This window comes from Drosophila ananassae, chromosome 3R, assembly GCF_017639315.1.
Source record: "Drosophila ananassae strain 14024-0371.13 chromosome 3R, ASM1763931v2, whole genome shotgun sequence".
In the NCBI taxonomy this organism is placed as follows: domain Eukaryota; kingdom Metazoa; phylum Arthropoda; class Insecta; order Diptera; family Drosophilidae; genus Drosophila; species Drosophila ananassae.
Genome location: NC_057930.1, coordinates 20,737,661 through 20,761,197, shown reverse-complemented (window position 1 = coordinate 20,761,197; position 23,537 = coordinate 20,737,661). Strand labels below are relative to the sequence as shown.

Genomic DNA, 23,537 nt, shown 5'->3' with positions numbered 1-23,537 from the left:
GCGAGTAACCGGGAGGTTCTTGGGGAGTAATGGAGTTGGAAGGACGAGGCTGTAGCTGCTGTTTTGAGTTATGTTCCTTAGACAGAAATGGGTCTGATGTCCTTTGTTTCGAAACTCCCATTGTCCTTCGGTTGGCCGTACTTTTCTTCCAGCGTACTTCATTCTTGTGCAGGCTATCTGGCATCGCCCAACCGCCATAAAACGATTAAAATAATTAAAATATTTCGTGCCACATTTATCATATACACCACAGAGTGAAGGGACTCAAGGGCGATTATGCCGCATATCCTTTGCCACAGTTCTCAGGACAGAGGACACAGGACTCAGGTCGCAGTTCTCGGTAGTGAGTTCTCAGTTCTCAGTTCTTGTTGATGTTGTCGCATGCCTTTTATAACTAATTCCCCTTGTGTGCGCCCCCAGAGTCTTCACGCATTGTTTTCTTGTTTTTTTAGCTTTTGTATTTTTAGAAACCTTAACAACAACGACAGGCAGCAATCACCGCGAGCAAATCTCACAAATTGGGGTTAAATCTGTATACACTCCGCACTGAGCCTGATAAAAATATGCGCACATACCCTCGAAAAGGGCTTCTCCGTCTTTTGTTTACCCTTACCCCAGTTTCCATCTCTTAGAGGCAGAGGCCTATAGTACACTCCTACTCGTACCACAGAAAATAAAAAAAAAATAATATATATAAAAAAAACAGCTGGTTACCACTCGGGAAGCGTAGCACCAGTTCCCACAGTGAGCCCAGCCAGTGCCAGGCCCCTTCCCATGTTGAACTGCGAACAAAACCATCACATGTCCTATAACATATTGTGTGCGTGACAAATGCTCGGTTGCCGTGTTTCTGGTTTTTGTCTCGTCATGTAATTGCTGCCACGGCAACCATATTCCATATTCCATCCTCCAGCCACATCCTTTATCCTTGGCCCCTGCTACTGTCTAAACTTATTGCCGTCTAATGCCGCTGCTGATCGTCAGTCAAGTGTTATTCCCTTTTTAGCTGGAATCACTTAAAAAACGCGGCTCAAAGCTCTTGCTTCAAAGCGAAATGATTCAAAGGAATAGCAGATGCTCCCTGCATTCACTTTCCAGTCATATGATTCAACTTGAATATCTTTATATTGGACTTTAATACACTTTTGTTTGGACTGAATACGGAATCGTGAATACTTTTTACTTCCTGTTCCTTCCCTCTCCAATGTGTGCCTATCTAATTGACCCTAAAATCTTAGATTCGATCGATTTATTATCAGCATCCCTCCATAAGCCTATTGTTCGGTCCTGTCAGTGACCCTAGAAAGAGCCAAAGCCATGTACCATCTGTCAAAAAAAGTATTATAAATGAAATCCCTATTTATACGGCACGCTCTATAGTGCTAGAGGATTTTATCCCTTAGTCTGATTTTACACCTATAGGCTGGTGAGCGGGGATTTCCGCCAATCCGCACCACCAACGAGCGTATGAATATAAACGATCCTGCATATCCTACAGTCTATAGTCTATAGTCACTGTTCAAACAGATTTGCTCGCATGAAGTAATTTGTAGTACGGGGTTAAAAACACTGCTGCACTGCACTGTCTGGCAATGTTCCGGGACTTTGGCACTCCGGGATTGGGAACAAGGACACACTGCTACTACTACTACATGCCCGGGCATTCGCAGAGAATGCGAATTTAAAATACACCGAATGCCAGGCACTGCAGTTACCTCAAAGTTCCAGATTGTTTACATTTAGCATGGGGATGTACTCTGGGATCTGGGCATTCTATTGACTTTATTGTACCAGCTGGAGAAAATTTTCACTCTACTCTACGAATATCTCCGAGTCCACCTCATCCTTATATTTTTTTTCTCTGTGTGAGGATGTGTGTGAGTCCTCCATCCCCCCAGGCCCATTGTTGTTACCCAAAATGTTGGAAAATTGCTTTATCCCTTTGTTAAGTTAAATGCATTGCAGCTTCCACTCTCCACTCGCTCTCTCGCCAGTTCCGTTGTCGCATACTTGAGGGTGAAATGGAGCTGAAAAATGCATTTGCACATATGCATTTCGACTTCGTAGAACATCCTGGGCCCGAGTTAGTCGCTCATTTATTGCTCGACACGGCAAATGCAATTTTCTGACAATTTTACTCGCTTTGCATGTGTACTCACCGGATATAAAGCTGATCTCCGATAGCATTATCCATTTGACGGCAAAGTACAAATTTATTTTCAAGTATTTTCCCACACGATGATGAAGCTTAATGGTCACATCCCGGGCATGATCCATTATGGTGTCGGGCATGTACGAGAACTGCACAGGCTCTCCGGAGAAGTAGCGTCCACCGATGCTAAAGAATACCTTGGCATGAACAAATACCTGAGATAAAAAATATAAAAAACAAAGTGGTTATTACTTTAAGCCCTCATAACTGGCATAATCTTTCATGAGAAATATCATTCAGAATGCCCTTTTTGCATGACTATTTTTCAGTGAATCCTTTGCCAAAAAATAAGCCTTTACAAATCAAACTGGCTAACCACTGACATCGGACTCATGCCTCATACCATTTTTTTTGGCAGTTTTGAGGTTGGCAACCTTTCAGAAAATTGCGGGGATTGGTACTCACCTGAACGTCCTTGGTAAACATATTGTTCGTGTGGAGCACGATGGCACTGAAATTGCGAACCGAATCGAATTCAAAGACAATTTCAACCGGTTTGCCCACCAGGCCGGGCGTATCGTTTCGCCAGCCAATCCATTCATATCCTGAAACGAATAAAAACCGTCAGAATGAAATGAAATGAGCATTTCAACGTCCATCGGGAAGGGGAAATCAATAGAGCAACCCTGTGGAGCACTGACATGTAAAGCTATTTAAGCTTTGGATATACCCCCCTTGGCACATTTGGGGTGAATTTTGCCCCCAAAATTTTACCCAAATGCCACAAAACAAATAAATGCTCACGGCAAGCTGTGTGGCATGGTGGTGCGTAGTCTGGGCTAGTTTCTAGGGGGTAGACTCTCTCCGGTATAACTAGAAATTATGGCCAATGCGACATTTAAGCCATTTTTTCCGCTGCGGCTTTGTTTGCATGGCCCTAATATCGTTGGGGGCCACATTGGGGGTATGAGGGCATGGTGGCATGGGCCAAATGGCAGGACCTAGGCAGGAGTGCCCCTGGAGGGGACCGAGGATATTCCCTGCATAAGTCATGCAATATTAGCTGGCACCCACAAGGTCTACAACCCTCCAATGGTGGGGTATACATGAGGATGGCAAACAAGCTGTAACCAGGAATTATATAATTTCAGCTCCCAGGAAGTTAAATCATTACTCCTAGCACTGTTCGCCTCAACTATTGATTCCCACTTAGAATGCAAATCAGCAAAAGTTCGCAAAAATAATCCCCATAAAAATGAGGAGAAGAAAAAAAATGGTGGAATTATGCACCCAAAAGTTTGGCAAGACAGAGAATTGGACTTTTTACGACACTGTCTCGACTGTGTCTGTGAAATGCGGATTTGTGAATCGAGAACTGCGACTGCCTTTCTAATTGTCCGACCAAACTTTCCACCTCCTCCTGCCAAAAGTTGCCAATATTTTCGATTATTGGCCATTTGCCAAACAGCCAAGAATAATGATGGGAACTTGGTTTTCGGGGCGGTGAGAGTGAAAATGCCTGAAAATAAACTGGCTAGCTTTTGCTATTTTCACGATATTTGGCAGACGTTTGGGGCGGAAATGAATGCCAGTCTTGCCATAAATTATCAAATATGCATAATGTTTACATTTTTACTTTTTGGCAGTCGCCAAGCTGCGCCAAGGGGACTAAGGGGAGTTTTCCTGGGCGGGAGGGCTTTTTCGGTGGTATCCGGGCAAGTTTTACTGCGACTCCAGCAAATATAGTCGAAAGTTATAATTTATTTTTGTTTATTGTGTGCAGCAAATTATTTGCTAAAGCAGAAACTTTTCCCCAGACTGCCTCCGCCACCAGAGCTCCGCCATCATCGATGTTCAATGAAGTGAGAGCTTTCATTTTTGGGATTTCGGATGGGCCAGATGGGGTTCCGCCGTTCCGATTTAGCCTTATGCCGTTTTCCGTTCCCGTCGCTGAACTTTAGTAATTATTTGATGTTAATCAGTTTTTACATAGCCATAAATCTTTGGATTTGGAATATATGGTAAAAGTTTGTGGCTCCTAGGGGCCAACTTTTCACAGACCAAGCCCAAGCCCAAGCCCAAGACGTTAGTATGCAGAAGAGGGCCGACGAGAGCTGCAGACGGCAGCTTGCAAATCTGCAAGATCTAAGCTGAAATTGAAAAGGGGGCCAACGCACAAACACTTACCCTTTCCGAAGCCATGGATGTCCGTCCGGAAGTTGTCCTTGCCCTTCTGGCCGTCCACCAGCTGGCCGATTCCATCCACGTACCGGTCGCCCTGCTCGTTTCCGTCGTAGGTCTTATCCGATAGGTCCACCTCCATGCCGCGCTGCACTCCCTTCGGAATACTGTACGACACAATGCCCTCTGCAAAGGAAAATAAAAGTGGGAAATTAAAACTTAAAGTGCAGCCGCTTTGGGGGACACCGAGGCCTCCAACTCCAAAAATAAAGAAACCCGAGACACAGGCACACGTCATTCTGTATCGTGTTTCGTGTCAAGTGAGGCAGACAACCGACAGAAATAAGTTTTGTGGCAGTCTTGTGTTGGGGTTTTCCCAGATTTGAAAGGGGAGTTTCAGTTAGAAGGTCTTAGGACTAGAACATGTAACCATGATGATAAAAATGCTAATAAATGTGAGATCCATAACCTGATGATTAACTCTTTGATTTGCTATTTTAGAGTCTTAAGTTGCAATATAATCCTCCCCCTAAGTAGGCTTAACTCTACCTCCTACGACATATTAGGTTACTGGAAACACAATTTCGTAATGTCTCCCCCACTAAGGCATCCACTTGGGATTTGTGGTTATTTTTAAACCCAATCGAGAGGAGTGTGGGTGACATTATACCGCATCTACCATTTCAATGTCAAAGTCGAATGTGCTTCGGTGAGCTAAGCCGAGACTTGGGCATGTTTTTTTGTACAACGAAGCACTTTATTTGATAAAGGATCATCAAATTCCATGAAAGTGCCAGAGTATGGTTAAGAAAATTGAGGCAAACACCCAAAAACAAATACTATACCTAATTGCCTGGCTGAGAACTTGAAAAATAATTACATTTGGAACTGGCACGCAGTGCAAACACGGCCATTAAAATGGTCTGGTCTGGCCTGAAGTGGTAGGTGGCTTAAGAACACGTTTAACTAATTCACTACAATTCCTATTTGCACAATCGGGGCACGTGGTAAACAGGACACACGGCTACCCACGTATCTAGCAGGATAACAGGCAGCAGGACTCTGGTGAGGCCGAAGGAATTTTCCAATAATTACCAAAAATCACATAATTACACATAATTAAGGGGGTTAGTAGTTGGGGGGGAATCTAATGCACGAAGTGAAACCGAAATCCCACATGCCGCACGAGGCATAGATAATGATGATTGTGAGGCAAGGCGAGGCGCTCAGGTAGGCGGTGGCACACGGGAGTTATCGATCATGCGTGTGGTGGGTGGGAAGGTGGGCGGGTTGTCCGAATAAAAATATTAATTATTATTCAAGGCACTCCGGGCCCCGGACCCGGTCCCAGGCTCGGACCTTGGTATTTGTATGGAGAAACCGCCCTTAATTACAATGCCCAGAAGAACGGAAACTGGCAGATAATGCCCCCGACACGATATTAAATCGAGTGTAAAAAAATGTATGGTGTATTTAATTAACTACAAAGACATTTACGGCACTGCTCTTTACAATTGCCACGCAACATTCGGTGGCAGTGGAATGGGGGGCTGGGGGCACTGATGGGTTAAAGAGCACAACTGCCACAGTCACTCCTCCTCATGGGATATATATGTAGATGTATATATGTATACCAGTATGTCTGGCTTGTTATTTGGTTGCCTGCCTGGTAGCCTGCCTTACGATTTGCGTGTCGCGACAGTCTGGAATGGATTTTGGGGAGCTGCCGAAAAATGAGCAAAATAAAACGAGACTTTGCTTAAGTGCGTGGAGTGGGCGAAGCAACTGCAACACGCAAGACACGCAACCCCAAAAAAAAAAACGATGTTGTTGATGCCCCAAATTGAGGGTTTCAACCGGAGAAGCAGGGCTTCCATAGTATAGCTGCCCATCTTCAAGATAAAATGGTAAAAGCATTTCACACTCTCGCTTATCCCACCTGTGTCCAGACTGCCTCCACCTGGTCATCCGGCAACTTCTTCAGTGAACTGGCGATTGCCACACAACAAGAGTGTGTGAGTGGGTCTCCGAAAGAGATCCATAAATTATAGACGAAGACACCTCGCAGTGGGCATCGGTCGGTGCCATAAGTCCTAAGCTTAACGCTAATCAGTTGCTGCATTTATAATGGCTGAGCTTTATAGTTTTTCCTTTTCTAAATCATAACGAACTTCGGTTTAGCTCCGCTTGAGAAATCAAAGTCGGAGATTATCTCCGGCCATGACATGACCCGCCCAGGCCCCATTTGTCTCAAATAGTGGCGCTACCAATGAGAATTCGGGGTGCGGCCCTAGTTTCCCCGTAGGTGCGGCGCGGCGGTCAGATCGATTCGAATTCAAATGCCGGACAGACAGTGGCCAAAATTTATGGACACAATTTATAAACAATTATGAATCGTTTCAGTGCCCTTTTGAGGGGATTAACAATCGCATATTGGAGCTATAGCTATATAGCTGCAGCCAGAGAGCTCCAAGTCGAAGTTGAAATCAAATCGGCGCGGACATAAAACGAGTTTATTGATTTCTCCGCCCACTGGCCCCCCCAACAAATGTCTGGTAGTTGTCTAGACCCATCTACCGTCTACCGTTCCAATGTATTGCCACTACAATCCATTCGAATCTTATCTTGTTTAATTTGCATATGAAATGCGCCATGTCGTCTCGTGTTCACATTCCCCGTGGCAAATCAAATGACATGGCCGCAAAAATTTGAACGGTCAGAAGTTGCATGTCTAGAGGTCTACACCTCCAGTCCCTCTCCACCTCATGGACAATGGTAGGCGTGCCATAAAGTTCCTGTGACTGAGACTGAGACTGGGAGAGCCTTCAATTCCCCCAGTGAGTGCCCCAGAAGCCCTGACCCAAACACTGCGTTAATTTGCAGAATAATTTTCAACTTCCGCGCCTTTTTTTCGCCCCCAAGGACCCCGAAGGACCCGACCCGAAGCTACAAATTGTCATTAGACGCCTTTTTGCCAACTGGCATTGTGTTATCGTCGCCTGCTGTGGAAGTTCTGTAGCCGTGCCATGTAGTCGCGGAAATTATAGAAAAATGTATTTGTCCAGACTTGTTTCTGGCTCGGGAACAACTTGAAAATTGCGTGCAAACGTCAAAACCCAAACTCGGAAGACCTCGCCAGGTTATACGACTGCACTGAAAGAAAAGGATTCAATAAGTTATACTCTTGTTTTTTGATTTTTCTTTTAGCCATCAGAGTAACTAATTTTTTCTTTCAATGGGATTTTGTGTCTGCCCCGAGTTGTCGCCGTCTGCGATTTCAATTGCGGTTCAGCTCTGGACTGGGTATGTTTTTTTATGTCTGCACGCGATATATTCCAAGTACATATTGCACACGCCGTTAAAAACCGAACCGAACCGAAAAAAAAAACAAAGTCAAGTTTCATGTGAAACTCACAAAAAAAAGGATGGGAAAATCCCAGCGAAATGCAACACAGTTGATGCCGTGCTGCCGAGTGTGTGTGTGCCACAAACATAGGCGCAGCAATCCTTTTGATTGGATTACGCGGTTGCAGGCTTTTAAAAAATTCCTTTTTCCAGAGAAGGTTGTTTCGCCTCGAGGACTTGACTTGTTTGCGGGTCATGCGATTTCGTGAAACAAGCTCATTATGACTTGTTTCCAAGGCTAATAGAAATATTTGTATACACTCTTTTGTAATAACTTTGTGGCAAGTAGGCAGTTGGCTATGTAGCCTTAAAAGATGGGTTGAGTTCTCTCACTAATTCGCGTTTGATGATGTTAATTTAATCGGCTTTTAGCTGCCTTTGTAGCTCATTGAAATTAGCACTGACACTAAGCCTGTGCTAAGCTCTAAGGCCTATTGTTCCACATGTCAGCAGGCTGTGGCGCAAAAAGACTCACCTTCCCAGGGACAGCCGACGATCTCGGCCCGCATGCAGACAGTCCGATCGTATTGTCCATAAGGATAGATCCTGATCTTGGAGGCAAAGATGATGGGCTGCAGGGCGTTCTCCACCTCACTGTAGGTGTTGATGTTGCCCGAGAGGATCTGCAAAAGAGATAGAAGAATAAGGATTACCTGGAAGACTCCCCTGAAAGAGACAATAACCCACTTCCTTGCCCTGGATGTTCTTCCAGCGCTGCCATTTATCAAAGCCCGGTCGCCAGTACTCCAGCACATAGGCCTCGGTGTACTCCTGGCCCTGACCCTTTCCGAATCGTCCCTGTGTCCTGATGGCGGTGATCACGTGCGTCTGCAGTAGGTCCACCTGCAAGTACTCCTTCAGCGCATTCGACACCATGTGCTTGGGGCACCAGGCCCCTCCATTATTATCGGTTTTCAGTCTGAAACGAAAGCGGAAGACGTGGAGGACTTTATTAATTAGGCACCATCGACGGGGGCTGCGGATCTCTATGAAATAAAAACCAGTTGCCACTACGTTGCTTTTTCTTATAAATTAACTGACATTAAGCATTCGGCACCACACGGAGCCCCCAGCATCCGTCCCCTCCACCGAACGCCACCACCAAACCACCGGCGATTGTGGTGCGGCGTCTGGCAGCTTGTCTCGCTCGTTAAGCTGTTTGCGGTTTTAGACGCAGCAGGACGTCGTCTGTGTAATTAAGGATTAATTTAGCCTATAGCCCAGACAGCAGCTCTCTTCCACATCCCCATCTACTTCCCCCTCAATACGTTAACCACTATTACCATATTTTTCGGTTTAAATTTCAATTAAGCCCGTACATGCTTGATTGCATCGTGGCTGCCCTAATGTCGGGGCATCACTCATGGGCCCCTAACTATATCGTTAATCGAGGGCTCTGATACGTAGTTTCCAAAGACTCTTCAGGAAATTGATTAGTTACCGGTACACAGCGAGAAAGGAGCTAAGACTGAAGGTAAATTCTTTTCATTAAGTCTTAGGAGTAAATAAATTTAATCTCAGGCCAAAGTGCATAGATTAAAGTGGCCCAGGCACTGGACTATCCTAATAAGAGCTGGCTAAGAAGGTTAATTTTAATAAAATTGCTACGGCTTTTTTTTGTTTGCTCCCCCCAGGCTCCAGCTTAGGTCCCAGCTCAGGCTTCAGCTTCATCTTTCAGTAGCCAGAACACAGTAAATAGCCCGGGGGCATGACGAGGGAGAAGAAAGACTGAGGACCGTAAAGACCGAAGAGAACAAGCATAATTTAAAATGCTAATATTCGCAGTTATGTGCATTTCAACCTGACTTTAATTATTGTTATTGCCAAAGTTAACAATCTGCGCCACCGTCGGCTGCTCATTTCCAGCAACTGATGGACTGGCTAACTGCCGCATAGGATGTCCTGGCTCTGGTCCTGCACCCTGGACCATTGGTATGGCTTCTAATCGGGCGCCGGATCGGAGTTTTTCTTTTCCGTCTATCATGGGCCAGTAATATGTAAAAGGCTGTAAATTTAATGGTCTGACAGTCACGGACTATGGGCGCGGACGATGGCGCGGACGCGAACGCGGTAATGAAAATCAAACAGCGCCAACTGCCATTAAACTAATCTTTGTAATTCAATAGCCCCAGACGACGACTAGGTAGGTTGTCGTAGTCATCCCATGGACGGATCCCTAAGGGTCCCCATTCCTTTCAGTGATTTGTCGTAAGTGCTTGTTAGGCTGCCCCCCTTTGGGTCTGTCCGGGGAATTACTGCGGGCTTTCTCGAGCACTTCTCTATTTTTTTTTTGTTTTTGGTTTTTTTTTTGGGGAAGGTTAGCTTAGTTAGGTATAGTAAGTAAGTGCACGGCAGCCACAAATTATAATGCTGCCTGCACTTTTGAACTTTGCTGCTTGGCTCTGTGGAAGTGGAAGTTTCGGTTAAGCAAATTGCAGCTCGCCTGATTGGACTTGCCGCGAACTTGAGGGGCTCCACAATTGAAAGACAAAAGAAAGTTGCCACTCTCCGTGGAGTTTAGAGTGTTTCTGCCTGTCTATGGCAGTGGGTTAAGAGAGGTGGATGGGTGGAGTGCCAGCTTGAAAGTAACTTTACTTTACTTCCCTTACAAAAGGGAAATTAGTTTTGCGCTAGAACCAGACCACACCAAACTTGGCCACAAGAGCACTCTTTAATTTCAGTTTTTAAGGGCCCGGGCACAACAATAAATATGTGCATTTCCATTAGGCCTCCAGTGCCCGAAACCCCTTGTCAATTGGAGCTACTTAGCAGTCAGACAGGTTGAGAATGAATACGAGGCCGGACCTCACAGACTTCTGTCTTGCGATTCTTCGATTGGTTCACAGTCCCAGTCGCCGTTGTGCCACCAGTCTTTGTCTCAACTTTTTGCCTGCAAGCTCAACGAAACTCATGTGACTGCTGCCCCCCTTGGCAGCCAGAATTCTGGTTAATCTCCCACAGAACCAAAAACCAAAGATGGGGGGCAGCACAAAAATGTATTTTGTTTATCTCCGACGTGCTCATCACGCGTCGTTTTTGTGGTTTTACTTTAGTGCCGCCATAAAGGGTTAATGTTAATGATGCCTTGGCGATGGCGATGGTGGTGCAGTGGTCCGATGGCTGGATGCCTCGATGGTTCAGTGGTTGTCAGTCAGCCCTGCACTTAAGTGTTTTTTAAGTGCATGCCCATAAAGGCGTACAGCAAATTATTGCAAGGAGGAGCGGTATAAAGAAAAGCTAAGAACGATGTATTTGCATTGATTTCTGGCTTGTAACTCACGTGGTAATTGACATGTTTATGAGGTCTACCACTCATACCTAAATCATGGTGTTACTGAATACTAATTACACGCACTGATGGGCCGTATGGTGTCATCATTCCTGGGTAGTTACGAAACTTCCGTTTCTATCTTTCTACCTTACTGGCTGGTACTTCCTGTGAAGCCCCATCCATAGCCCTAGCTGTAGCCCTAGCCCCATTCCAAAATAGACCAACTCTCATAAACTTCAATTCAAACGAAACCGCGCCAATGCCATATAAACAGCCTGGAAGAAAATAAAATACCACTAAGACCCCCGTCCGTCCTCCTGGTGTCTTCTACAAAACCCGATTGAACTTTTGTGGCACTCTCCGGTGGAGAAATGAAGCAAGGGAACCGGTTTCCTACATTTCAGATTTCAGAAATTGCATTTAATTAGCTTGGAACTCTAAAGAGCTGCCGACAGTTCCTTCTCGGATATCTTCTGCCATCAAATCGCCATTTCCATATTCATAGAATGATTTTCCATCAGCGATTGTAGATAATCTTTTATGGCTTTCAAAGGCGCTAGATCGAGCTAAAATATTTCCCTCTTCCCCACTAGTCAGATATGCAAAACCGAAAAGATCTGGCTTTGTGTTATTTTCGGGTATTTGTTTTTCGAATGATTCAACTGCTTGTGTCATAACATAAATTCCATTGTCATTGATTGGCTATTTGAGCGGTAGGCCGAGCTTTTCGATTTTATGGACTCCGTCTTATCGGCTAATGAAGTTGTCTATAAAATTAGCAATTAAATGGACACCCAGGCCGGGGGACAAAACTTGAGCCCTTGTAATCTCCGACACTAATCTGGGAAGATGTCAAGAGGTGATCGACATTTTCTAAAGAGCGTACTGTGTACCCACAGAAGTCTATTCATTTTTAATTTGCTTGTTCAGCAGACTGATTAAAGTTAGTTGGTCTTTTGATCTTTTCGGGGCAGCTTTCACCTCCGAGTCTTACCTGGCGTGCTGGGGACCCACGAACCCCGTGTCATGAGCCGAACTCGCTGTGATCTGGGCATCGGTGATGGCTCCTGATTCCATTCCCAGGGCCACGTTGCACGTTGCTGAAAATAAATAATAAGAGAAGAGCAATTTTTTAGTTCAAGGAGGCATTTCTTTTAATTAATGGCGGCAGAAGCCACTCAAGGGGACAGTCGTTTAAATATAGAATCTAGGCCTCCGCCCATCGATCTATCAAAACCAGTGATGCATCGTTTTGACGTTTTGAATTCGAGGAATAAGGAACGTTTACCTGTCACACTTTCTCAAAAGTTACTGTCTGTCAGGCTGCCTCCCATCGAATAAGCCAAACCCTTAATCATGGCCAAAGCGATATCCAAACTGGCAGAATGTCACTTTGTTTATTTAATTTATTGCCTTCCAATTGCATGCGACACAGAGTAAAGACTTCTATTTTCATGGATATCCATGGGTAGAGGTTGTCTGATGTCCCCCCGCCTTGATGTCTGGTGTCTGTGCCGTGGGCTGCCTAACATTTTCGCCAGAATCAACACTGATTTGACATGACTTCTGTGGCCCCTTCCCAGCTGGATCCCCAGCACTTTTGATCTCCCACAGCCCAAGGTGCGGTCATTCATTCAGAAGTTTATAAATAAACACATGAGACATCTCTGGCGGAGGAGCTGGGTGGCTCCTGAGCTGGCAACCCAACGAACTTAAGGTCTTTTCTTAATTCACATACATTTTAATTAGTGGCATGAATGGAAAAATCTACAAAATCTACCATTTCAGATCTTATTTAATTTCTTATTTCAATCAGTGCTGGGAATATTTTGGTCATGAATTCGCATTTAAAGTTTTTCCATTTCCGTTGAGAGTTGAAGCCCATGAATGTTTTCGCAGTTGGCTGGACTTTATGGCCTGGCCAAGACACCCCATGGCAAAGGTTGAGTCAACAGCCAGTCGACCAGGCCCTGACTCTCGACTCTTGTCTGCGACATCCAATTGCATACTGGAAGTGCATTCGGTTGGAAAATTGTTGCATATTTTGCCAACCAAACTTGCATCGATGTGTCTGCTGCAACATAACAACAAAGAAATGTTCCCTTTGGCATCTGGAGGGAGTTCTGGAGGGGGATTAAGTGCAAATATTGCAAAAGGCAACACCAGACGCAGAGAACTTCTAAGAGTTTCGGAGCACTCCTCGTAGATGCCGGATAGAAATTCGAAATAAACATGTTTATGTGTTTGTGTTTTTGTATTTGGCTTGCTTGATTAACCATAAATATTATGGTAGAGAGCCGGGCCGAGATAAAGATGCAAGTTGAATGACTTATTTTGATTCAGACTCCTTTGGGGCTGTCATATTTTTCAAATTGATTTTATTTGCCCGGAAAATGAAGTGCTCTATGACATTCCATGTAATAGTCTTGAACCTCCATTGACCTTCCATTAAGACAGAATCGAATCAAACTCACCAATGTCGAAGGCCGTCGTGGTCGAGGCGTTGAGCAGAATCATCCCACTGAGGATCACCAAAGTCCAGAGACTGAGCTTCCATCGGGAGCTGCTGGGGGATGTGGGTGGCAAGTGGGTGGGGTGGGAAAGGCACTGGCGGGAAAACATGCTGCTGGCTGACGTCTCACTTTTCGCCTTTGTCTTCATGATGATAAGATCTGAAAAAGAAGATTTCAAAATTATTAAATATAACAATAAGAGAGTATAGTACTTCCAGGAACGCAACAATAAGTCACTGGAATATAATTGAAGGCCAAGAAGAAGCCAAAAATCCCACAGAACTCAGTATCATCCTCGTCCTTTGACTTTCCCTGGTCGATTCTGACTCGGATGTGAATGCAAAGTGAGTTTGCGTGATGAACTGAGCCCGAGGATGACTTGTGCTTTTATTTTTCCTATTATTTAGCAATAATTTCAGCCGGCATGTGTGCTCTGCCCAGCCAGGAGAGATAGCATAGAAAGCTGACTGGCCACCTTCCCATCCAGCCACTCCGGGCTGGATTCCATTCACCTAGACTAAGCAACTTTCAGCTTTAATTTAATGCCCCAGCCCCACAAAAGCCATTGCCGCCAAGCCATCTGGCTCGGTAGTTTAGGCCAGAAGCTGCCCAACAAAACGGTTATTTGGCTTCCACAAGGTGGAAAAAAGGGCCAAAAGATGTTGACCATTTTGCCTTTGCCATTTGAAAGGGACTGTGTGCTGGGTGTTTGCCTTTGATGTCCTGTAATTTTAATAAGTTTGAACAGCTGTGCTACAGATTTTCCCGTCTTTCCCTTTCAGGAAAGCTTTGCAAATAACTCGCCAGCTAATTGCTCATTTTTCATCGGCTGTGTCCCGGCCCGCTCTTAGGCCTAATGAAAGCTTTTAAGTAATCTAATATCTCGGATAATGCATAAGCATAACATACTGGCTACCAAGGCTCTAACTTGCTGCCGCCGGCCACATGATGTAGGTTAAATATATAGTGACACTCCAGCGCTATGCACCTGGCGGTGCTTTGAAACTTGCTTTGCCCACGGCTAGATTCCTGGTGTTTTTTTTGTGCTGGTCGAGCAACTTTTGCCTGGCTCGACTATGGCTCGAGTTGGCTTGGCATTTTTCATCGGCGCATATTTCATAAATTGAAATGTACAGTTAGTTAATTACACACTAAATTGGCTATAAAAGAGTGCCATTAGGCAGTCTCCGCTGTGCCGCGGCCACTATTTGCTTTGCTTTCGTTCCGAGGAGAGATCGATTTATCGCCTAATTGAAGATATTTTAGCAAGTAATATTTTTGGGGTTTGCTTTCCAATAAATCTAATGCCAGAATATGCCTTTAATTGGCTGCCGTTTGCCACAAAATCTGCCGCAGCAAATAACAAAGTTTACCTAACGAACGGGTGGATAGACTAAGCGGTCATCAATCAACAAAATTTACATTTCAAGTGTCACCACAGAATCCCACATCCCATCACGGTCCCAGCGTGGAAACTTTCTGGGTTATTCCAATTGGGGAGCTACGAAAAGTTCAACAAATTGCCGCCCGAGCTCTAAATTTAAACATTAAATGGTGTGTGCTGTTCGTCCGACTTCCTGATTAACTGGAAAAGTTAAGGAACTCATGGGCGTACCCGGAACGGGGGAATATTTTTGTAATCTCAGCATCAGATTTGTTCGAAAAATCAAATTAAAATCAATATTAAATCGTAGTTGGAGGGGAAAAAATGAGAAAAAGAGATATTGTAGTTGTGCAATTACAAGATAGAACGCCCCTGCTGGCAACCAAATTGATTAATTGATGAAGCACAGTTCCAGTTCATGGAAAAGAATCTGAGGCACTCGAACAGAACAGAACAGAACAGAACCTACAGAATGCCATATGGCTATGGCTATGGACTGACTCGCAATTTGCATAAATCGAAACACAAAAGCGACTTTACTGACAACTATGCTGAAAAACAGAAAGCAAAAGATATTTATCTTGCTTGTGCCTGCCTCCTCTCTGACTCTGGGGATGGGGATGTGGATGCGATGCGCGGAGTGTTTGAATGAGTGTCAAATTAAATTGATCAATTAAGCAATTGACATGCCTCGGATCTGATCCAATTGGGGCTGGGATCTGGGCCTGGCCTGGATAGCAGACAGGCAGAGAAGGCAGTGAGACAGCAAGCCAAGTGCAGTAACAGAATTTGCTGAAAGGACTCACAGCTTTACGCGACTTTCGCACACATAACAAGCGACGCAAATTGCGCAAAATCGGGTTTTAGTTTGGCTGCAGGGGCAGGCGACTGTTGCAAGTGACATTTTGTGTCAATTCAGCGGCGCTAATCAAGCAAGAGACAGCATTTAAATGGGATGTGGCAGTGGCACTGGCGGGGGTGTGGCAGTCAGGGACTAAGACGGGACTAATTGGCTACGATTGAAGTGGGGCTGCCGCTGGGGTAGTGAGCTTAAAGTCAACGACATGCGGGCCCAGCAACCAGACAACCAACGTCACATAATCCATCAACTCGGCAGACAGTTGCAACAGCAGCAGCAGCAGCAGAAGCAGCGGCAGTGGCAGTGGCATCAACAACCCCTCAGTGGTAATCAAATCAAATGACAACGCAGTGGCAGGAGCCACTCTGTAGGAGCCAGAAACGGAAGGCAACTGTCTAAGAGCTGGAATATCTAAACCGAAATGGCAGCAATCACCTCGCATCCTTGAGAGTCCTTTTTATGTGAAAACTTCAACTTGAAATATCACATTTGATTGGCAACTCCTTTAATGATTTAATAATGGCCGAGCCAGTCGAGTGGAAGCGGAATATTAAGAATAATAGATATGGAATTGTAAGAAGGGTTCTCCTCCATTCTCCTCCAATCCCCAATAATTTGCATGACATTTTCTAAAGAAATGACAATTGATAACTTTTTTGTTTGCCGACTGTCTGTCTCGAAAAGAAATTAGGGAAAAAAAAGCTCCTTGTTTTGGTATTATTTTGACTGGCTCGAGACCCGCCAAAACCTGTTTCTATTGATTTTCGCCATCACCCCGAACCCGGACCCGGTCCCGGCCAAGTTCATTAAAGTCACATCAGGGGCGGAAGCTTTACGGCACGCCCCTGCCGCCCCGTAACCACAAATAGACACACAGGCTACAACTGCAGAAACAACAACAAACAAACTGAGAGGCCACAAATCAACGCCTAACCGCAAGGGGCAAGGGGCGGGACGGTGAAGCGGGGCAGGAGCGGCAAAAAAGGCGACGCCGCCATTTTGTCTATCCCCGTCGAGTCGGCCATTAAATATGCAAAAAGCAACATGCGAAAAAAAAGTGTTGCATACTTTTAGTTGCTGCGCCAACCGCAAAAAGGCAGCAAGCGGTGGGAGCGAAAGCGAAAGAGGAGCCCGCAACAGGAAGCCGGTAAAATAAATAAAATGGGAAAGGCGAAACGAGAAAGGCGGCTAAGAGATAGAGAGAGGGTGTGAGGAAAAGTCTCTCTCCCATCCGTTAGTCTCCTCTTCTCCTCCTCCTTTCGCATTTATGTATTTTTTGTTTCTTTTGCCATCCTTGACGGGGCCATTCATTAGCATAGACATAGAGAAGCAATATTGAATTTCTATGCCTGAATATGTGTGTGTGGGTGTGTGTGTGAGTGTAGGGGGGGATCTACAAATTGTGGGTGTATGAGTGGGCGGGGTGTGCGAGGTCACAAGGTTGCGAAAAAATGTTTCACGCTTTGGTGAGTTAAAAGGAGGAAATCACAGCGACGCACTGAAGTGTGGCAAAGGCAAAGGCAAAAAAGGAAGGAGTAGATGTGGGCCGGCGAGTGGGAATAGGTCCTGACAGGCTCAAGCAGCGCCTGGGGATCAAATTAGTCGAGTTTTTTGTGAAAAGAATGTGGTAAATTCTAGACTTTATGCACGATAAGTGGTGAGTAAAGTGCTTGAACGAAGGGGTTTGGTTTGACAGTGGGTGGCAGTCAGGCAGTCAGGATTCAGGAGGCTGGAATATGAGCCGATAAAGCTGTTCCAAGTGGGAGATTTGAAGTGGCAGCCAGACAGTCGTCGTCACATGTCATTCCTACAAACAGGAAGCTCGAAACGAGGAAGCGCACGGATATTGACATCAGTTATTGGCAGAAAGGGCGTGAGTTAGGACCTAAACTCCATAAAGATGCGAATCGGGACTTAAGGGTTGTAACACTCCAAAAGACTCATTGAAGCTTGTGTTATTATTTTAATGATTCACCCACCGACTTTAATTCCTCAAAGTATCCACTCTTTTATCTGCCAGCTTAGGGAATGCGGGTTTACCGTAATTCCAAGAGCAGCTTCTCTCAAAGAGATTCCTTATATAGACAAAGTTTATATATTCCAACTGTATCGGACCTCCTTGCCCAATTTACCCCAAAAAAAGAAAAGAGAACTCCACCCCGCATGGAACACATCCTGTTTGCCGGCTTTGTCTGCGGTTTGTCATCATCCACATTGTCCTCCGACGGCGACTTCGACGTGTGTGGGCCTCTGCTGGAATTTTTATGAATTATAAGCGAGGAGGCATCTCGTCACAAAAACCCAAACGGCGAAATATGTAAAAATGTTCTCGCAGGAGACCAGGATGGAGGAGGATGACAGCGACATTGACAATGAGGCGGTATTAAGTGGCTGCCAGACGCTCGCAACAACAAAGCGCTGATTGACAGGAAGGTAGACATACACACACACTCCAACACACACACAAAAGGGCTACGGGGGGGTGGACGAAACCAGAAGGCAGGCGAAATTCCGGCACACAGATGCACCAAAATCGGGGGTGGAGTGGAGAGGAGACAGTCGTTAGGCCGATCAACGGAGCGTGGCCAGGATATGTGGGCTGACGGCTTGAGCCCTCGCTCAGGTTTTTATCGATTTTTGGTTCTCACAAAAGGGTTCACAATGGAGGGGTATGGGCAGGGTCAGAGACAGGGCCAGAGGCAGTGGCAGAGACCGAGGCAGAGGAGTTTGGGTTTTTCGGGTGCACTCTGCAATTGCATTTCAGAACTGCCGATGCATTATGGCTCTTAGTCCATATAAATTAGCAACGGTTGATCGACCCTAACAATGTCACAGTTTGGTAAACGGAAAAAAGGTAACCCCTATGCGATGCGACAGAGGGTTTCTGTATGGTCTTCCCTTGGCATGAAGGCATATGCAGCTTGTTTCTAATTACATTAATTACAATAAACCATAGTGTTGAATTCAAATGTTGGGTCTCCGACCGCCACCACCACCTGGCTGCACGTGTTCGCGGTGCTTTTGGAGGTGGTGTTATAAAAGATATAGGTTTCCTCGACACATTTGTCGCAGCTCTACCGTTTGGGCAGACAGGGTCAGACGATCGTTTATGGAACTCGAAAGCCGAGGGACTGGCGGGGCATTCAAAAAGAAAACTTTATTATGGCTTTTGCCGTTTGCTACAACCCATTTGCTCTTTTTTTGGGCTTCTGTCTGCAGGAAGGCGTTTATGGTTTCTGTTCTTCTTTCATTTTTCAAAATTCAAATATAGAAACATTAAACGGATGGATAGAAAAGTGTCTTCTTCAAAGCCGGAGGGGCCAAGTTGTAGCATTAAATATTCAAACTGGTCCTTGGCGGACATCACATGCTCTAATTACAATCTAATTTTTTTTATAAGCACCCCTCTTCAAAGGACGAGTGGACCCTTGAAGGACAAGTTTTATATGGAACCATTTTTGACACCTGGTGTGCGGTCCCCGGAGAGCTTCCCAGGACATTTGCATGCCATGGGGTTGGTCCTGGGCCTCGAGTCGCTCTAATTTGGGTCGACCCTTCGGACAAAACGGATACACGGCTAGCAGTTGCTATCAGAACGTGTTGACTGTGAAGAATTACACTTCTCGTATGACTAATCTATGTCAGCAAGTTTGGGAGTAAACCCTGATTAATGAACCATCCCGGGCGCACTATTTGGATGCGTGCCTTTGGCAACTTAGAACTTAATTAAAAAACCAAATTATTTGTGTTGCAACATATAGCTTGGGCCGAGACTGAGACTTCCCGCATTTTTTTGGGGGAAAAAACTTGTGGATGGGATGGGCCCAGCTTTTCGGGCTGGGCTTCTCCGCTATTGGGTCTGGGGGACCCTGAGCCCGATCGGTGCTAATGACGCTTCATTGTTTTGCGATGCGTAAAATGTTTGGATGACGACTCCGGGCCAGACAATCGACGATGGCTAATTCCTAGCGGGGCAAACAGCAGCGACTTGCTTGAATGCCTCCGACAAATCAAGTGAGGAAGATGATGAGCTTCATAATGCATACAGTTCCCCCTCCCGATAGGGCCGAGGAGAAGATCATGCGGGACGATGACCGGCGATTCATTTCCGCCGCTCTGAAGCCAAACACAAAATTTAATATGCTCCGCTGCAATCGCAATTTTGCGCAGTGAACTGTATCCGAGAGTTAATTAGCTTCACGAAATCGTCTCTATAATGTCCGCATCTAGGGGCACTCGGCTGACATTTCCATAAAATATGGTATTCTTCGGGAAACTTGGACAAAAGTGCGAGAGACCCAGATAAGGGCTAGGCGATGAAAAGGAAACAAAACAGGAAATCTTAATGTCTGTGTGGTCCCACGGAGTGGCAAAAGGGTTCTTCCCCTCGTTCCTCCTGGGAGGAACAAGAAAGTGAAAACATGGAATACATTTCAGATGGCCGATCGATCTGTTTACTTTGCATTTTTTGATTAAGGGAATCGCTTCGGGTTCATTATCATACACAATTGATTTTCAGAAATCTGGGATAGGAAGGAAGTCATGCCAGTTTATAAATTTCAGATAAAATCTATACTGTTTTTTAATTTCCTTTTTGAACAGATGTCCTGCCGGAACGAATTCATTAGGAAATCCAGGCAAGACTTCCTCAACTTTAGTCACACCTCCTACTGGTTATTACCAGACCTTTTTTCGAAATAGTCTTCTAATATGTTGGGAAGTTTATGGAGTTCTATTAACACATAGTCTGCTCTCCTCAAACATCTTTGAGATACAATGAAGTCGGCGCCGGGACTTGACCTTTTTTTGTTTCTCAAGACGCGTCGTAACACTTGAAAATTTTTTCACAAGTGTACCAACTTAAATTGATTAACATTCTGAGAAAAAAAATATGAAAAACAAAAACACATCAGCGAAGACAATAAAAAAACGCAACTGGCAAACAAACTGAGGGCGGGAGCAGCCGCCAAAAAATAAAAAAATGGGAAAAAAACAAGAAAAGAAAAGGCCGCTGGAGGCACAAACGAATTATTTCTCCTTACGGCATTCCCAACTCCAGACATGTCGAGAGGGGCACTGCAAAATTGAAGAAATTGTGGCACCTGTGCACCACCGTCTTGTTTGTATCTGTATGTTGCCCCGTATCTGTATCTGTAAATGTATCTGCGTCTCGGGTCTGAGTTTGCCTTTTGTGCGCCGTTGCCGCCTTCGCAGGCGAACCGTATAAATAAACTTGCGGCCAAGTTATGACAGTCGACTGCTGCTAGAGCCGAGGACCGAGGACCGCAGGAAACATTATTCTTGGCTAGATGCTAATTAATTAGGAGACGGCGAGGAGTAAGAGACTGCCACCAATTTTGGTGGCGTGCCCCGTGTGGGAAGCGACACAATCTTGTCGAAAAACTCACGAAAAAAATAAAAAACATTTCGTGTGTGTGGCTGGCTGGCTGGCTGTTCCAATGCCTGACAGGTATAAATTTTTTCGATTGTTGTTTTCGTCGGCTTCTGAAAAATGGCCAGGGGCAAGGAATCCAACATAATAAGGCTAAATAAAAGCAAATGTTACGGAAATGAAACTAATACAAGTCTATTTACATAAATAACAACGGGGAGGGTCTTGTTGAATTAAAGATTCCAAGAATGTCGGAGATGTTAAAAGTGATTTAAATATATAATTTCACAAAGATATTACTTTATTTTTAAAGTTCAAAGTTCCCTACAATCTTCTCCTATGAAGATGCCGTCGGAAGACGTTGAACAACTTCAAATCACTTGAAACCATAAATCTCTATTAATGTTTTCATAAAAAATCTCACATTCAATTGCATTTATTTAAATTTTTTTCACTCAACTCGGGCGAAGGAAAAGTTTTCGTAGGCCTGCCATCGAGGCCCCATAATCATGCACAACAACTCTATAATTGTTCATTTCGGGGGCGGGCTCCTCCGACATCATCATCATCATCATCTTGATAATACTTATAAGAAGAAATCTTGGGTCCGCAATTTGTGCCATTAAGCTAATAAAGAATACCCCGCGCAATTGACCACGAAAACTTTTTTCAAAGATATAGAAGTGATTGCCCAGAAAATGGAGATTCGGGGAGCAGATCGGGCATTTGGCAAGCCCCCGTTTGAGGAACTCGCCTCCGGCTTGTTTACACAAATTTTAATTGGTGTAATTATGGTTTTTACACGAAATTAATTATGCATGCGCAATTGCGGCTGCATTTTCGCGTCTTGCGGATACGCCGCACCGCCCCCCAGATACAATCTCTAATTTCGTTTCTAAGCACTTTGAAAAGGGGGGAAATGAGGCAAATGAAGACATTCAAATAAACGATATCTTGGGAGCTCACCGCCCTAATTGCCTGTGGAGAATAGAAGCCAGAGATCGGGCTGGCATTGTTTATCTGGCCAAGTGGGGTGTGTGTTGCCAAAGAGCCAACATCAACTGGCACAACTGCATCTGGCATGGCCAGAGATAACAGCCAGAAGAGCCACAAACTTGAAAGAATCTCAAGCGACAAATTATGTGGGGAAAGATAAAAGTCTCTCCAAAATGTGAAGAATTCTTTATTTATAATTTTACGACCTGCTGATGCTTCTGCTTTTTGTGTTTAAATATAAAGAAACCCGATTAGCCCGAGCTGTTGACAGCTTGACATTTCGTTAATTTGTATTTGGACAACAGAACCACACACAAGAAAGGGGGAAAACAGGTGAAAAACCATTTATTACAGGAATTACTAGACTTTCTAATAAAATTTAGACACCTGGGGTAGCATTGCACAATCACTCAAGATTTGTTTGTTTCTCGGATAGTTTGAGAAGATGTATCTCTTTACCTTTCACAAATTTAAAATCGCACAACTGACTAAGCACTTTCCAAGGATACTTTATTTTCAACTCTGAATCCTTTGAGAAATTGCATTGCTTTTCCGCTTTTCAGGATTTGGATGATTGTACTCCGTCGTAGTTTCTTTTTCTCAAAATAATTCTTCACTTTCACGCACTTCGGTTGATCTTGCAACTCTTGGTTTCTATTTAAGATATTTTTGAAGAAAACACTCTTAATAGGAGACTCTATTTGTTGCCCGTCTTCAGGTGGAGCACTTCACGACACACTTTGGCCCGCGTTGGTGGCGCCCGCAGGTGCACTGTGATGACCGCATTTTGCGGCAAGATGACCAAAAATATTCCAAAAATTAACACTTTCTTCGATTTCGCGTAGAACTCGCGACGCGTCTAGATCGATTCAATGTGATGGCGATGCGGTCTAGTTTGTGACGAATGCCGAGGGGATTCCGAGAGGTACGAGAGAGTTGTTGTTGCCACGAGCGCTGGGATGTAAGTGCGAGGGCGGCCCGCTGCCTGCAACAGCGTCAGCGTTCTTGTAACGAAACGAACGGCGGTCGATGAGCGATTGAGACCGCCGAGTGTTGTAACTTGCAGCCAGAGCCCCCGACAGCGACGACGACGACGATGTCGACGATGAGGTTGCATGGTGACCGCTCTCATGTGGAAGCTAAGAGAGCTGCCTCGTCGGTGGATGAAAATCAGCGCTCTTCTGTATTCTGTGGGCTATGTTTTTCTCGGCCTATGTTACCATCCGTCGCAGAGTCCTGATGTCCTGAAATTTGCCACCAAATTGTATTTCTGTTCATTTTATGGAAACCTTTTGGGACAGTAACTCTGTTGTCTAACGTCCATTGGTATGGTTCCAAGGACCTATAGACATGGTCATGGGTGCTGAAGTCCTGAAGGCTCCCC

General features: G+C 45.0%; 1 protein-coding gene across 1 annotated transcript in view; it reads right to left on the bottom strand.

Moving 5' to 3' along the window:
• The window catches only part of LOC6497333, a 29,061-nt gene extending 5,794 nt beyond the window's left edge, over positions 1 to 23,267 (bottom strand). The window contains exons 1-8 of the mRNA XM_001962264.4: positions 22,613 to 23,267; positions 13,484 to 13,681; positions 12,004 to 12,109; positions 8,426 to 8,657; positions 8,214 to 8,361; positions 4,340 to 4,519; positions 2,618 to 2,757; positions 2,160 to 2,367 (exon numbers count right to left, since the gene is read on the bottom strand). Of these exons, the coding sequence (XP_001962300.3) occupies positions 2,160 to 2,367; positions 2,618 to 2,757; positions 4,340 to 4,519; positions 8,214 to 8,361; positions 8,426 to 8,657; positions 12,004 to 12,109; positions 13,484 to 13,670 (1,201 nt within the window). The 5' untranslated portion in view covers positions 13,671 to 13,681; positions 22,613 to 23,267. The remainder of the gene's footprint in view (positions 1 to 2,159; positions 2,368 to 2,617; positions 2,758 to 4,339; positions 4,520 to 8,213; positions 8,362 to 8,425; positions 8,658 to 12,003; positions 12,110 to 13,483; positions 13,682 to 22,612) is intronic.
• Between the last annotated feature and the right edge of the window lie 270 nt (positions 23,268 to 23,537).